At 40.8% G+C, this 15,188-nt stretch overlaps 1 protein-coding gene across 1 annotated transcript in view; it reads left to right on the top strand.

Annotated features, from left to right (window-relative positions):
• PPP1R1C (protein phosphatase 1, regulatory (inhibitor) subunit 1C) overlaps window positions 1-15,188 on the top strand; it is a 52,153-nt gene that overhangs the window by 17,977 nt on the left and 18,988 nt on the right. The window contains exons 3-4 of the mRNA XM_009697321.1: window positions 3,611-3,648; window positions 5,518-5,578. Of these exons, the coding sequence (XP_009695623.1) occupies window positions 3,611-3,648; window positions 5,518-5,578 (99 nt within the window). The remainder of the gene's footprint in view (window positions 1-3,610; window positions 3,649-5,517; window positions 5,579-15,188) is intronic.

Below are 15,188 nucleotides of genomic sequence, written 5' to 3'. Positions count from 1 at the left end.
TTAATTTTGATCTTACTCTAAAACGACCACAAGGCTTCCCTCAGCATGGTCATGCCGTTTGCACAACCACGGAGATTCAAAGAAAAAGCAATCAGCAACATCAAGTGGTTATCATCCTGGCTATAATCAGCCTCCTTCCACTTGGTTCTTTTCTGACCTCATATAATGACACTTGTGGGGTAGTTCAGCTTATTACATCAGCTTGGCTGGGTCAATGTGCTAATAAACATTCAAAAGAGCTCTGCTAATAAGAGTATTTGGGAGACAAATCCCTTGGTGTTTCTTCCTCCATACTTCAGCAATATAGCCGGGCCAAATCTTGAAGGTTTCCCTGTGAGTGGGTGAGATTTTGCCCTGGGTAAAGACTAAAGCTTAGAGCTCTAACGCTGAAAGGGGCTCTGTGCAGGTAGACAGCCTTTCAGAAGGGTCTCTCCTTAAAGAACTAAGGTTTCTTTTCAGAAAGCCTATGTACGTATCCAGACTGATGGAAATATACTGTAGGCTGAACCTTTCATTGATGGACTATTCCTCTTCCTGAGGACACTAACTAAAACCTGAAACCCTGTTTATTTGCCAGGTGCTAGTCCAGTCTACATGAGGTAAGGGTCATGCTAGCCTCAGACATTACTCACCCAGCACAGGGGAAAGTCCTCAACTGCTTTTTCCTCAGCCCAGGTGTAAAAAACCTGTAAATAAAGCTCCAATCTTATTTTTACATACCTCAGCTTTCCAGTAACTTAGGTATGTACAAATCTCTTCTCAGCTCTTCACATGATTTCTATTATAACACTTTAAAAGAAAAACACAAAAACTGTAAAGAAATGGCTTGAGTAATTAGATTCCTGTTAGCTAATTAGAACAGGCAAGAATAATGCTTTCATTAATTTATTTAGACTGCTTTCAAAGTATTGTAAGCTACGCTGGGAAACACTATTTGTCCAAGGAAGAATGTTCACACCATTATTAATGTAATCCTTCAGTAAGACCAAGATGGCTCTAAGTATTTCCCCAGGCAGAGAGCTCTTGACTGAGCTCCAGCCCACGCTGCACTCTGGCTCTGCTCTCTGTCACCATTATATTCTCCCGTTTACTTCTGCTACAACCCCACTGTCCCTGTCTCTCATTACTACCTCAGCTACACACAAGTACTTCTATCTTCCTTCCACGTCTCCCTTGCCTTTCATCTTTTCCTCCTTTTCTACAAGAAGAGTTTTTGTTTATTTTCTACTTTCTGCCTCAGTCTATGGCACTCAGGGATCTCAGCTTCCCTCATTCCCACTCCTTGTCACCTCTCCTTAAATATCGATATCCTTCATTGAGTCTTATCCATCAAAATGCCTGTAAAAAAATAAGCATGCAATGTTCTTTCTGTTCTTAAAAATAAAGGCATGTCAGACAGAATGTACCATTGACCAAACTGCATGCATCTCCAACCAGCTGTACCTTTCCCTTCATCTCACAACTCACTTGAAACACTTCATGTCTGCTGCCTCAAGTTTGTCTCTTTTGCTCCTTTAGGTTTATTTCTGATCTCTGTCTACTGAATTTGAAAATTTGTTTGTTTGTGTGATTTTGTAAGTCATTAAGTTTCTGTTTTTTCTGATGCTATTCATTGGCACTACTTGCCCTGTGGGTATGAATGATTTCTCTAACTCCGTACAGGACCAGTTCTGTTCCCCAAATTGCCAGTCATATAAGGGCTGCTGGGTGAAAGGAAGGGCTGGAAACTTTCTAGTTCTGGTAGGTTTAATGTCATCCCACTAAGAACACCAAATGTGCAAGCCCAAATAGTTAGAGTTCTGCACATCCTTAGGAACAAGAACTGAAACTTGACAAAGCTGCTGATTGCCATTTTTGTTTCTTATGCAAGTCTCAGTTTGCATTTACAAAACATATTTTTAATCTGTGCAAGTTTAGATTTTCAGGAAGGAATGGGACATAAGCTACTTTTCATTGATCTCTGCTGAAAGTTCCTGATTTCTTCACATTTCAGCCTCCAAAGTAAATCCAGGGTCCTGAGCTAAAAAAAGTCCAATGTTGAATCACTGAAAGTCTCTGTCTGTTTGGTATACAACTAAAAAGAAAGATTACAAGCACGTAATAATCACCGATTTAGCCAGCCTAACTTCGTATCCCAGAATGCTTTACAAAGGTGAATAGACACTGCTATACTTAAATAGGCACTGCTGCTATTATTTACAGGTAGGGAAGTCAAGGAAGAGATTAGTCACCTTACCAAAATTCATACAAACGTCAATGGCAGGAACTGGCTTCCTGATTGTCCTGTCTAATTCTGTATCTGTGAGACCACGCTTTAGTAATCAGCATTGTTTTCAACTACACTTCTTAACCTTGAGTATAAGTCATTTGAATGTCTTTCATATAAAGGTAATGGGAAATATATACATTGAAAAAGTCCAGTAAGTCAATTAACGTTTGCAAGATGCACAGGTACAATGGTAGAACACAACAGAAAGTCCAATCCATCTGCCTGGACTGGCTCGTCCCCTTGCACACAGCACATCACAAGCAGCCAATATCTAGAGAATAAATTAGATAAAGTGATATTGCCTAGACCTAATTCTTTCCTCAGACCTACATTTAGAGATCTGCCACACGTCAGAGGAAATTGCACAGTGATACCTGCAAGTAGGAAATTTTAGAAGCAACATTGGAACAGTGGGAGACTGATGTCTCTGGTTTTAATGGCATTTTATTTTAGAGTTCCAAACTACTGTGCATCAAAGATCCTGCATGATCTTCATCAAATATTTGGGAAATCATCATCAGAAGACAGACACTTTCTGGCCGTTAACCCCATCAAGACAACAGTAGAAAAATAATCGCATGCCAAAACTGGTTAAATGCAATGGTTAGGAAGATCCTTGACCCTCCTCGGCTTCATACAATTTTACTTAGTTGTTCAGACAGGTTCTCAGAAGCACTTATTTTCATTAGAAATGTCTAGTATTGACCATTTCTGCTATGCCTATAGGCCAAAGCAAATTAAGGCATCAAAAGTAAGCAGTTCCAGGAAAAATTTCAGTCCAGTAATGTCATGAAACTTTTAAGATGAAAGATTAGTCTTTGTTAAGCTTTGGTTTGCTAATTTTACATATTACTGTTCGGTGCTCTTCAGTGCCTATATTGGTATATTAATAACTTAAGTGAGGTGAGGTTGTTATTATTATTTGAGTCCGGTAAAGCCCTTCGTGAGTTTGCTGCACATGGTTTGGCACCCCGGACTTTTCTGGCCATGGAAGAAAGTGCAGTCCCCAGACCAAGCAGCCGCCTGTCCCGATGGCCACCGGTGAGCGCAGAGCCCTACTGTGAGCCTGGCCAGAGCACCATCTGCTAACGGAGCTCTGTCGCTTGCTGTTAATTCACAGACGAAAAATGGGAGTTAAGTGCTTTAGATGCAGTGCTTATGTCTAAATGCTAATCAGGGCCTCTGATTTTCTGAGACACAAAAAGAGAAAGAAAAGCTGTAAATCAGAAGGGTAGTTTCTTACTTACAATAGTGCTGTAGAGTTCAGTGCAGTCACAACGGTTAGCACTGAGAAATGCCTTTGTACTAACTTTTCTCTTTCTGTATCTTTTTCTTCTCTAGAAAAAGATGAGAAAAGAACAAACATCTCACAGGCAGAGGTAAGTGATTTATTTTTTTAAAAAAAACATATTTATTGTTAAAATAGGTCTGTTTTTAAAATCCCTTTGGAACTCACTGATTCATCCTGGTTAATGTTTTTATTTACTTTGTCACGCCATCTTCAGTAATGCAGCCTTTTAAGAACCATCGCTTTCAAACCAGGGCTGTGTGGTGTCTCAGCACTGCCAGCTCTCCCTTCTCCCTGTAGCAGGGAACTGGGAAAGGCAAATTTCCCCTCTGCCTTCTGCCATGCCCTGGCAAATTGTAGCAAACCTGCCCAAGGCGACTCTGCCAGGTCACCTCATCCAGCATTGCTTTGGGTCTGTAGCTCACTGCTGATCTACAAAAGCATTGCAAACTCCTCTCTCCTCTTTCCATCATTTGCCAAGCCTACAGCAGGCCGTGCATTGATGTTGTTTGCAGAAGAGTTAAAAGTCGGCTCCTCTGATCTCATTTTCTTACCTCCCCTTGCAGAGCCCCTGCAATTCCTTGATCTCTTTCTCCTTCACCCATTGCTCAGAGAAGCAGGCAGTGCTTTAAATAGCAGTAGGAGGTATTGATTGGTTCAAATTTGGACTCAGATACAGACTTATAAAGATTTACTGGGGTGACAATCAACAACCTATCCCACAGTGTTTATAAATAGCTTTCTCTTTCAAAAGAAGACGATATTTTATTTATAAATGTTATCATTCCATCCACTGTGATAAGGTAAGGTACCAAGATTGGCCATACTTGTGTGAAAGTGGTTTTCTTAAGAGTTGTCTCAAATGTTCCTTGAAGAAATGGATCTGATTGAAATTCACAGACTATATACCAGTTAAAGTACTCAGGGAAAAAGGCATTTTTAGCAAATATTTGGGAAAAGGTAGCATCGTTATGACCAAATACAATTAGAAATTGATTAGATGAGAAAAAATAAAGCTTGCCTACACACAGCTTTTTTTTAACCTTTTTCTCAGGAATGCAATATGATGCTTATGTCTTCAAAAGCTAGCTATGTGTGTGACCTTATGTAGTTTTATAATTGTTTGTATATGGATATATTTCATGTTGTAATAAGGACAGCAATTTAACTACTTTCATTTTGCAAAAGTTGCTCTGTTTTAGCACTGGAATATATTCCAGTTAGTTTTTGCTAATTATACATTGGTATAATTATACTACTATTACTCTATGTATAATTTTACTACCATTATTTTGGAATCATTTATCTTTTGTGCATAGATGTGATTTTGGAGCCATAAAAAGCTCAACTGTGTCTAAATATGTCACTTAATTCAGGCCCGGTTCAAGGCTGAGTGATTGGTTACTGAAATTTCTATTTTAGGAGTAATAGAACACATTGAAAAAGTGGAGGGGGAGGGAATCTTCCATTTATTTATGTAAAAAATTTATATATTAATAATTTCAGTACTACCTTACCTATACATATAATCATGCATTACACTGTATTTGTTTGGAATATTGGTTAATGTAATTCTTGCAACTATTTTAATATATATAAACATTTATTTGCCTCACGAGAATTAGTTAAGTAGGGTGTTAAAGCACAGGCTGTCTTAATTTTATGTTTAATATTTTTAGAAGGGCAATTTTCAGTAGTATTGGGTCTGTTTTGCCTGGGAGCCATAAAGATTGTCCACTAAACACATATTTTTGTCTATCTCATCTTAGTTTTCCCTATATTCATGAAAGCTGGGGAGATGGAATCAGATTTATACAATTCAGTTTTCTTAGAAACATCTCAGATTGGTGTGTGCACTCTCTGAAAGCAGCTGTGGGACAAGACCTGGAGCTGCCATGACCAGAAACCTCTCCCTGTGCCCATCTCTTACCGCTTCTCTCTGTGTTTTGTCCCTCCCCAGTCCCAGAGCGGCTCTCCCAAGCAAAGGAAGCAGAGCGTCTTCACCCCGCCTGCCCTCAAAGGTACTGTGCAGGTACTGTCGCTGCCCCTTCCACCGTGGCTCTGTGCTTTCTCTCGCAGGGGAAACGCTGGGGCGTGAGCCATGGCTCTCTGCCCATGAGAAGCGCGGCTCTGAAAGGTTCATACTTAACCATCCCTGTTTTCACACTTGGAAGTGACTGGCTGGCATTGGCCATCTGCCTGATACTGACCATCTATTTATCCTCACCACAGAATCTCGCAGCAGTGGCAATTTTTATTTCTATTTTTTTAAAAAAGCTTCTTTTTTTGCAAAGTCATGATACTTTTATCAGTTTGATAGAACAGATAACTCAATGCCAAACTTTGATGAGTACTCCTTGAATACGTAAGTTTCATCAATGCTGGCCCCATACAGCTCTCTGTTTCTTATTTAAACCACTCCTGTATATTCTGCCTCCCTTTCCAGGCAGCTGTGAAAAGGAGAATAGCCAAAATTGTGGACTGGGTGTCTGATCACAGGGAGTGTGAAACCTTTCTTGTGAAGATAATGAGAAATGAGAAATTGTGGTAAATGTTTAAAGGGCTTACACGTTTTTCGGGATGAACGTAATTTTTAGGAATACTAGCTGGAATCAGAGCAGCTACATTTAGGCCTTGTTTCTCAAATGACTCTGAACAGAGTTTGACTTGGTGGTGCGTGCAGTGAAGCAAGATCTATGGTGATTTGCCAGCACTTCCCACTGACACTTGTCAGTGCAGGGTTATTTTCAGACTGCAGACCAAAGAGTATCCTGCCAGGTGTCTCCTGATAGATAATGAATATCCTCAATTTCCATTCCTTCTGCTTAAAGCAATTTATTACCTGGCAAAAAAGGTGGGACATCTGACTTGTTGTGTGAAATACTGCCACTGTCGTTAGGTAATTCACAATAGCAGCCTGTATCTCATTCTGTAGCTTCAGCTCTCTAGTACTCTAGGACAGTTAAAACACTGCTCAGGTGCTGCACAAGACTTACTATCTGTTTGTCAAAATGGGCTAAAGTTTGTGTACTGGATGTTAGAAAAAAAATCTTAATACAGTCAATTATAATAATTTGTGGAAGGAAGAAGCTTTGCATGGGGAGCAATAATACCTGTTGATCTCACTGCTGTACTATTTTGCTGTACAAGCCTAAACGAAATACTGTGCAAATGAAGTGCTCTGTAAAATAGGTCCTTGTGTCTCCTCTGAAGGACTGCAGCCTACTCAGTGTTTACCTTTAATACCCTGCTGAGACCTGCGAAAGTACCTGGCATAGTTTGCTTCTACATCAACTTGTCATCCCAGGGAGCAGTAGGAAAGTATGTGATTCAAGACAGATCACAACTAACCTGAAATATCTTGTAAACGGAACAAAGCAAAGCACAAAATGCCTCTCCTCAATACCTTCACACCCTAAACTGCACAGTGTTCCCACATACACAGGTGGACACCTGGAAGTTGATAACCCTTCCTATAAACAGGCTGGATTCCTCCAGATTTGCTGTACTGTAACTGTCATAAATACTATGCTTTTTGTTTAAAAATTACTTGAAGTAGAGAATTCATTATTCCTTCCTCTTCATTGTTATGAAAACATGGATGTGATTTTGTTTAGACTAAGAGATTAGGAGTCAAACATGTAGTAATGTGAAATACGCAAAGCTATGAAAGCATTACTAAAAAGTACAGAGTTTTTGTGACGATTTAAATTATTCTAGTTTTATAGCACTTGAAGGCAGCAACATTCAGCAGTATTTTCAGAATAACAGGCTTCATAATTGCATACTATTCCCACAGCTTTGCATACGTTTATTTCCTGTGGGCTGTTCCTCCCTCAGTATATTCACAATATGGTATTCAATATGCAGAAAGAATGAGATTCTGGGTGCTGAACCTCTCTCCTTTACACCCGCTTTGGCTGCTCTGTATCCTCTGGGGCTGTTATTAATGGAAGGTGAGATAGGCTGTAATTGGTACCCTACGTTCAAAGATGGAGATAATAAATCTCCATAAAACAGAACTCGTAGTGGAAAAGAGGGACAAACATTTTAATTTGTTAATTTCTCTGACACCTTAGTAGTTTTTAGCTGCTGTTAATTCAAAGTTCCCAGAAAGAAGCCAAGCTGGCAGGCGGGTGCAGAGCCTGGAAACCGAGAGAGCAGCTGCGTGCCAAGAGCTGTGGGGGAGACGAGGGGCCATGGCCTGAGCTTTGCTCTGCACCCCTGGCAGGGAGGTGGTCAAGAGAAACCGTGGGGAGAGTCAGGCTTCAGCCTGACACCAAATTGCCAAGTAGCTCTTGAGATTATTATTTCTACTTTGAACTGAAAACATTTTTTGCACTTCTTGCAAGTTCCTTGAAATAATTACAAAACTGTGTGAGAGAAAGGTTGCTGTTTTCATGCCTAAGCAAGAGAGAGAAAGCAAGAGTAACTGAATCTGCATGTTGTGATTACAAACAAAAGAGGAACTTGTTAACATGGTTAAAAGAAGCAGAAGCAACATCAGACAATAGTGATGATGAGTTACAGTACCAGGACTACAGTACGTGTTACATGGAATATGCAAATACCTGAAAATACATTAAGTAAATGAAAATGCAGTACTGCCGAGGTTCTACATGTCATGGTAAATATAAGGAGATCAGCTTCTTAGTTAAATGTGGGCATATTTTTCCCCTCTGCCATAGCAGTCACCTAAACTGAAAGACAATGTTATTATCTGTCTAAGATCACCCCCAAATAATTTGCTTCCATCCTTACAACAGTTTGCTCTACCTCGAGGCAGGTCTGTAGTTGCTGCAGCAAGCTCTAGCAAACCTGTGTGCCTGCAGAGCCAGTGTCATGTTATGGTGCAACAGGCAGGTTCTTATTACTATATATTTTTGTGTACTTTGGATCCTGCTTTTATTTTCCTAAACAAAAATGCACCAGAGTCCCTACAGACAGAGCAAATAGCTGACTCATCTCAGAGCATTGATCTTTTTATTGGAATACAGCGTGCTGGAAAAATCAATGTGAAACTATTGATTTAAGTGGTAATCTCGAGAGCGGGTCAGACAGCAAACCAGATAACAGCTCAGTGCAGTGTTCTTGTTAGTATTAAATTACCAAACCTAATGGATGTCAAAGAGGTTCTCCATTTTGCTTTCAAAAACTTTTTTTTTCTAGCTCAGCTACACTAATGTTTGTCAATTCCACGTTCCTATGTAGCATGCAATGTTGGCAAAAGTCAGTATCTGAAGATTGCACCAAATTAATCCATCATATTTTCAGTATGTTATGATTTACTTCTTGTCACATTTTTTTTCTAGGTAGAGCAGCACTCTTAACTGAAGATTCGTCACCTCTGTTTCCCCTGTTTGTGCCAATTTTTTTCCTTCTGTTACTTCTGGGCTTTTATGTCTGAACTTTAAATCCTTTCATCCTTCTTTAACTTCCAAAGCTCTAATATACTAATCTTGAATCTCCACCACTTTCTTTCATTTTAAGCTGTTCTTCTTCATGTGTGGAGGTTGGATTGAACCTCCCTATGAAAAACACCCTAAAAACAACCAGAGGAAGGTTTCTCAATTTGAAGAGTCACCGGTTTTACCTAGGGCAATCTTTTCCAGTCAATTCTCGTTGCATAAGGCCCGTTTCTCCTGTTTACTGATCTGCTTCTCATTCTGTATGACAAAACCAAGAAGAATCCTTTGGTTATTTTCCTCTATAGCAAAATAGATGTTCAACTGTTTTAGTACAAATATCCATCCATCCATCTTTCTCTCCCTCCCTCCCTCCCTCCACAAATAGCATCTTTAGGGATATCTTCATTATTCTGGTCAGTGAGTTAGAGGAGCTCCTGGAAGTCTTGCTGGATTCTTACCCTTTTCCCCTCACACTCACCAGAGAAGTCTAAAATGGGATGATAACCCTCCCAGGTAGAGAGGGACCAAGTGGAAGGCAGCTTAGACTGCCAAGGCAGAATCAGATTGCACTTATCGCAAGTAACGGTGCTTCCGTGGTGTCTCATTACCACTTGAAAATCAAAAGAGCACATGTGAGTCTCAGAGCTACAACTGCAACTTTCCATCCCAAGGCATACTTTGTGCCGAGGCAGGTTTCCTTTTACCTAGGTAGTCACATTTTGTTTGGTATCTCAGCTCATCCTTGAAAGGAAACTCAGACTGAAGTGACAGGAAGCAAGATTTACAAAGACAAACAGAGGACAGCCTGAGCTGTTCCCAAACCTGCATTGCTCCCTAGAGCTCCCAAATCTCCACATTATCTACCAGCTACTGCTATTAATACTAGCAGCTATTTAAATACCATCAAGGTCTCTCCCTGTGAAGGAAGTGCACATTCCCGAGTGGTTTGAGGATTTCATTAACAGTGAGCCTACTGGTGTGGGTGTGCTAGAGGTCAGGGAAATAGGAAACCTTCACTCATCCTAGTTCACCCTGCAGGAGGCTATTTAGATCAGCATCAAGATCCTACTAATTTCAGAGGGCTTTAAAGAAAGTTCTTGCAGCTCTCTGTGTTCGCTAGACCACCTTTGCAATTAGCTGCTATCAAATCATAATTAAAGTCTTTCCCCACAGAGGTGAAAGGTACGTTTGACTGTTTTCCCTCTCAGCCTTTTGGGAAATACCTCCTTTAAATTCCCTTCTTAATGTATTTTTCTTTGCATAGAAACAAAGACTTTTTCTTGAACCAGGCCCCAGCTACAACGTTCGAAATGGGATTAAATCCGAGTTGTTACAAATCTAAGGAACGTTCAAAGACATCATTTCGGCTTGACTCATTAGACGACGAGGACTGACTGGCTGTTCCCAAAGTGTTCAGACCCAGGGATTTGATACATGCATAATTCTAGTATTTACAATGATGGTTGATATTAAATGAGCTCTTTCTAGCTTCTGCCATGAATTTCAGATGCTCAGCTTGTTTAGTGCCTCCTTGTTCTTCTCTCCAAAGGAAACAACATGCAGAATAAATGATTAAAATCATGATGTCCCTCCTGAAATATGTAATTTATTAGAAGCAATTAGTACAGTATGTGGCCCTCATCCAAATTTGTAACCCCTTAGGCCAGCTTGATGATGTCTGATGCATCTCATTACTTTGTGACTGAAGGTTAACAAGGAACATGGATAGAGTCTGGAGACATAAAGGATTATTGTTAGTGTTGTAAGCACTGAGCTCGGAGCCCACGAGAATCGTTGTTGAACAAAAATCTCAGTCTAAATTTACTTCAAGTGGCAGAGGAATGAAGTTTGTAAGTCTTAAGCAGTGACTACAGAAACTTGTTTCATTTTACAGGCTGCCCTCTTATATGGCAAACTGTGAAGAGCTTCTAGCATTAACTAAACACATCAGCATAAGAACAAGAAAAATCATAGTACACTAGAAAGAAAAATACTGTGTCTTTGTGTGATTTCTGTTTCATGCACTGACTTTAATTTTTAGGAAATTAATATTAGGCACACAGCTTACACAGTTTTCTGAACATCAAGCCCAGGTTTGTGAAAATTCACTGGTGCTCAGTCAGACTTTTCTTACATGGGTAAGTCACTTTGGCTTAGGGTATTACATTTTCCCAATCTCTCCAGTGATGATCCTTTTTTTTCTTTAATGTGATTGTGCTGCACATGAGCCATGAGACCAGAACAAGAGATGGAGATGGTTTTCAACCATCCTCTCAGTCCTGAATTTGTATTTCAGACCCCCTTGCTTTTCCAGTGGGCTAAAGGGCTGCAATAAATACTGAGCGGACAGCTAGGACTGCTCTGTGAAAGCAGGCACCACCCAGTAGCTGAAGCAATCCCCACGTTCGGGGCCAAGTCCTCCTCTAACCCCTTAGCAGAGCTGCGGTGTCACTGGAGCAGCACCTTTTCTTTAGCCTGGTGACACCCATTCTTCAATCCATTCCTTTTAGGTAGAAGATCTGTCTCCATATATTGTTTCTTGGGTAACAGAAGGCAAAGCTCTGCATCATTATTTGTGTGCGCTGCTCTTGTTTGTTCATATGTTGTGATGTGACAAAGCACCATCGGTGCATTTAGCTTCATGGGTGGAAGTCCCATGACTGCTCTCCTGAAGCACTGGGAAAAGAAAATTCATGCTGCAGTCTTGTATCATTATGTTTTTTCCTTTTGCCTAACTAGATCTCAAAAGAAATGTGCAGCTTGGGTTTCAAAACTAGTTCTTCTCTTCATTTATATACCATTCTTACCCACATTTCAGTCATATTGCACCTCAATGTAGTATGACCTTCAACAAATTTCCTGGGTATCTTCTCCAAGATGTTACCTTCCAGTGCTTGGTCTCATTCCCACTCTCTCTACCCTCCTCTCTCCTTCCTTAGACTTGTACAGTAGTACGATGACAGTAGATACAATTTTTTAAAAAATTGAGCTAAATTAATTAGTGAATCACTGAGTTAGTGAATGGGATAGATTAGATTGCTACCATCTCAAGTTCACTTGGCTGCCACCATTCCGCTACTGCCCCAAAAGTTGGCAGTCGGTGCCGTAGTCTGTATTTAATTTCTTACTGTTGGCAGCTTTCAATACGTTTCATTTCACACAGCTGGCGGCTTCTGCTTCAAAATGGCTCTGGCCTTGGCTGCAATAAATACCACAGTACCTTTAGAGAGACCGAGGTGTTCAGTGGAGAATAAGCTTGACATCTGTTCTACAGCAAAACTGGGATGTTTGTGTTATAACTTGTCATCTGCCACTATTGCCTGGCATGTGAAAAAGAAAGGATTGTACCGAGCACTAATATCAGTCCCTAAATTACCACGTGTGGTTTAAGGGCTTGATCCAACGCGGACTGCTCTAGGGGAGTATTTCCACTGACTTCGTTCAGTTCAGCCTGAAGTCCAAGTATCTGATAGCTCTTTCTGATCTTGCAATGAATGCTAAACTGGCCTCTTTTATTTTTATGATAGAAGCATAATCTTACAAATGTTTGAAAATAGCATTTATGACTTGAAAATAGTATTATTAAGCATTGTTGTACTAAATATAGAACAGTGTAAACATCATAGTATTATTAATTGCTTCTAAGCAGTAACAAACAACATTAAAAAGTCAACCTTTTAAGAGATAACAACATAAAATATTATAGAAAGACAATCTGGGTGACTTAGTACTTACTTTAAAATATAAAGTAGAAAGCCCAGGAAGGGCAACATGTGTTGTTTTGGTTACTTTATATCACAAGACATATTTATAGTGAAATTCCAAAGTTTTTGGCAGTGTTGTCCTCTGAATTGAAACAGCTTTGGAAGAAAAGATAATATTTTTGTAGGAGAAGATGTAAGGTTCTCATGAAACCAGTCATTTGGCAGGGCATTAGATTTTGTTTCCTGGCTTTAGCTGTATTGTATGTTCTATGCTGGAGGTTAACAACCAAGCCACGTGCACACCCTGACTCCAGTTGTAATTAATAATAATTTCCCCTTTGTTTCATCTCAAGCATTTAAAATCTTGAATTTGATCCTAAAAAAGATGATGGAATGAAGACCTAGACTACACGTTGCTGCTCCTGTTCAGCATTTGACATCTCCTGGGCTCCTGGACAGGAGCTGCAGGATCGTGCATACAGCCGGGGCAAGTGTATTTGTCAGGTCCTTGCCCCTCCTCAGCCCTGGGCCGCGAATCAGCCCCGCTGGGGAGAGCACGCTCCTCCTGTGGCACTGCCAGGGAGTCTGGCATGTGGAGAGACAGCAGGGGAGCTTCCTCAATTTATATTGAGGTCTTCTGGAGACAGAGGTAGGTACAGTGTGTAAATACAGAGGTACCTCCCTAAGTAGCATTTTTCTAAAATGCCTCCATACTATGTGGGCTCATGTCTCATCTATTTCACCCTTAAAAGAAAAGCCTTCCCTGCATTTGTATCTAACTGTGTATTTCTACAGTTCCTGTATGTCTATTAACAACTCCTCTTCACGAAATCAGATTTCATTTATAAAAATCTCCACCCACAAAAGGCAAAGCTGTCAAAAGGCAGCATGACAATCTACAGGCAAGCCCAAGGTTAATAGTGAATTTGTATAACAGGAATGGCACCACCGTGCATTGAGCAGCGGCGTTAGCCTGATACAGCAAAATCATCCCACGACCTTCCAGCTAAGACTCCATCAGCTGTGCTGGTCCTTACGAACACGTGTAAGTAGGTGCAGGCTCACAGCCCATCAGCAGAGCTCCCACCACCCGCACTCACTTCTCCTGGGATCAGGGCTGGGAGGTTTGAAAAATGCCATGATTTCCTTGAGAGCAGCTCCTGCCCACAAGCTGCTCTTCCAGGGGCAGTAGCTTACCATTCGTTATTTTACATTCTACCATCAGGTCTCACTTTGACCTGAGTAAACATCCAAGTAGTATGTTAGCTTTGTGATGTCTCTGTCTCTGAACAATGTAGTCCTTATTTCTGTGGTTAGGCTAAGAGAAACCTTGCTTCTGATTCTTAGGGACCATTTGTGTTGGGTTTCTTGTGGTGGGTATGTTGTCTGTTTTTTTTATGATGTGGGTTTTTTTTTCATTTTGAAGTGGACGCCTATTAGTCTGAATTTATTGAAAAGCAAAAATTTTCTAAAGAAGGCTATGTGGTTCTCCTCCCCTCCATAATTTCTCCCTTCCTTCTCCCTTTGGGATGTGAGATTGCCCAGTTTAGCAGGAACACAGAGTTCCCAAAACCATCCACCAGAGCTTTGGCATGGAGACAAGAACATGAGCAGCCTGAAGATTTCAACCACATCCTTTCAGGCCCACAGCTAGGACTGAACGCTCACACGAATTATGTGTGTGAATGTGACCAGAAAAACACAGGAAATACTGCAGCAAGCATATGGGTCTGAAAAGGGATTCATTTTCCTATGAGCTGCATGGGCCAGAAGGATGTCGTTTAAAAAGCTCTCATCTGGTGTAGCTGCTAATTTTTCTTGAAACAGTGGGAGGATTTTTCAGGTTTTTCAGCGCTCACCCAACCTGTGAACCAATGTTATTCCATGGGTCTTTTATAGCCAGAGGAGATTGTCAGCAGGCTCTGAGCAATCTACAGAGTAACTGTTTTTAAGAATACATTTAAAGGGATTGTGGGATCTAATGACCACTCAGAAGCAAAAAACAAACCTGAAATATTTGCTGTGATTCTCCCAGCTCAAGGTGCACCTTTACTGCATAAGTTACACACGCAACAAGAAGTATATGTAAACATGTGTCTGGCAGATGCTGGAATCAGCACGGGTTTGTGGGCTACTCCCTGCAATGGCATCTTTCCAGGTGACAGGGACACGGGACACACCAGGGCTGCACCTGTACCCGAAGAGCAGCTGGTAAGGCATAGTAAACCTACGCACATCTACCCAGCTTAGCTGAGACTGTGTCCAGTGTCAGACATTAGATTCAGGAAAGATGAGGCCAGTTAAATGGGGAGCAGTGAAAAACAGATGCAGTGGAACAGCACTGAAGAGAAGGGCTGAATGATGGTGGGGGCAGAGCCTGGGTTGCCTCTGTCCCAGAATAGCAGAGTACTACAGGCTAGCCATCCCCTCCAAAGGCCAAGGGAGGCAGGAGATTTTTTTTCCTTTTCTTTCAGGAATGAGGAGAAATTATGTAAATCCAGGTCTCAATCTCCTTGCAA

The sequence above is a fragment of the Cariama cristata genome, unplaced genomic scaffold, assembly GCF_000690535.1.
Source record: "Cariama cristata isolate BGI_N322 unplaced genomic scaffold, ASM69053v1 scaffold6693, whole genome shotgun sequence".
Lineage (NCBI taxonomy): Eukaryota > Metazoa > Chordata > Aves > Cariamiformes > Cariamidae > Cariama > Cariama cristata.
This window is presented reverse-complemented; position numbering and strand designations above follow the sequence as displayed.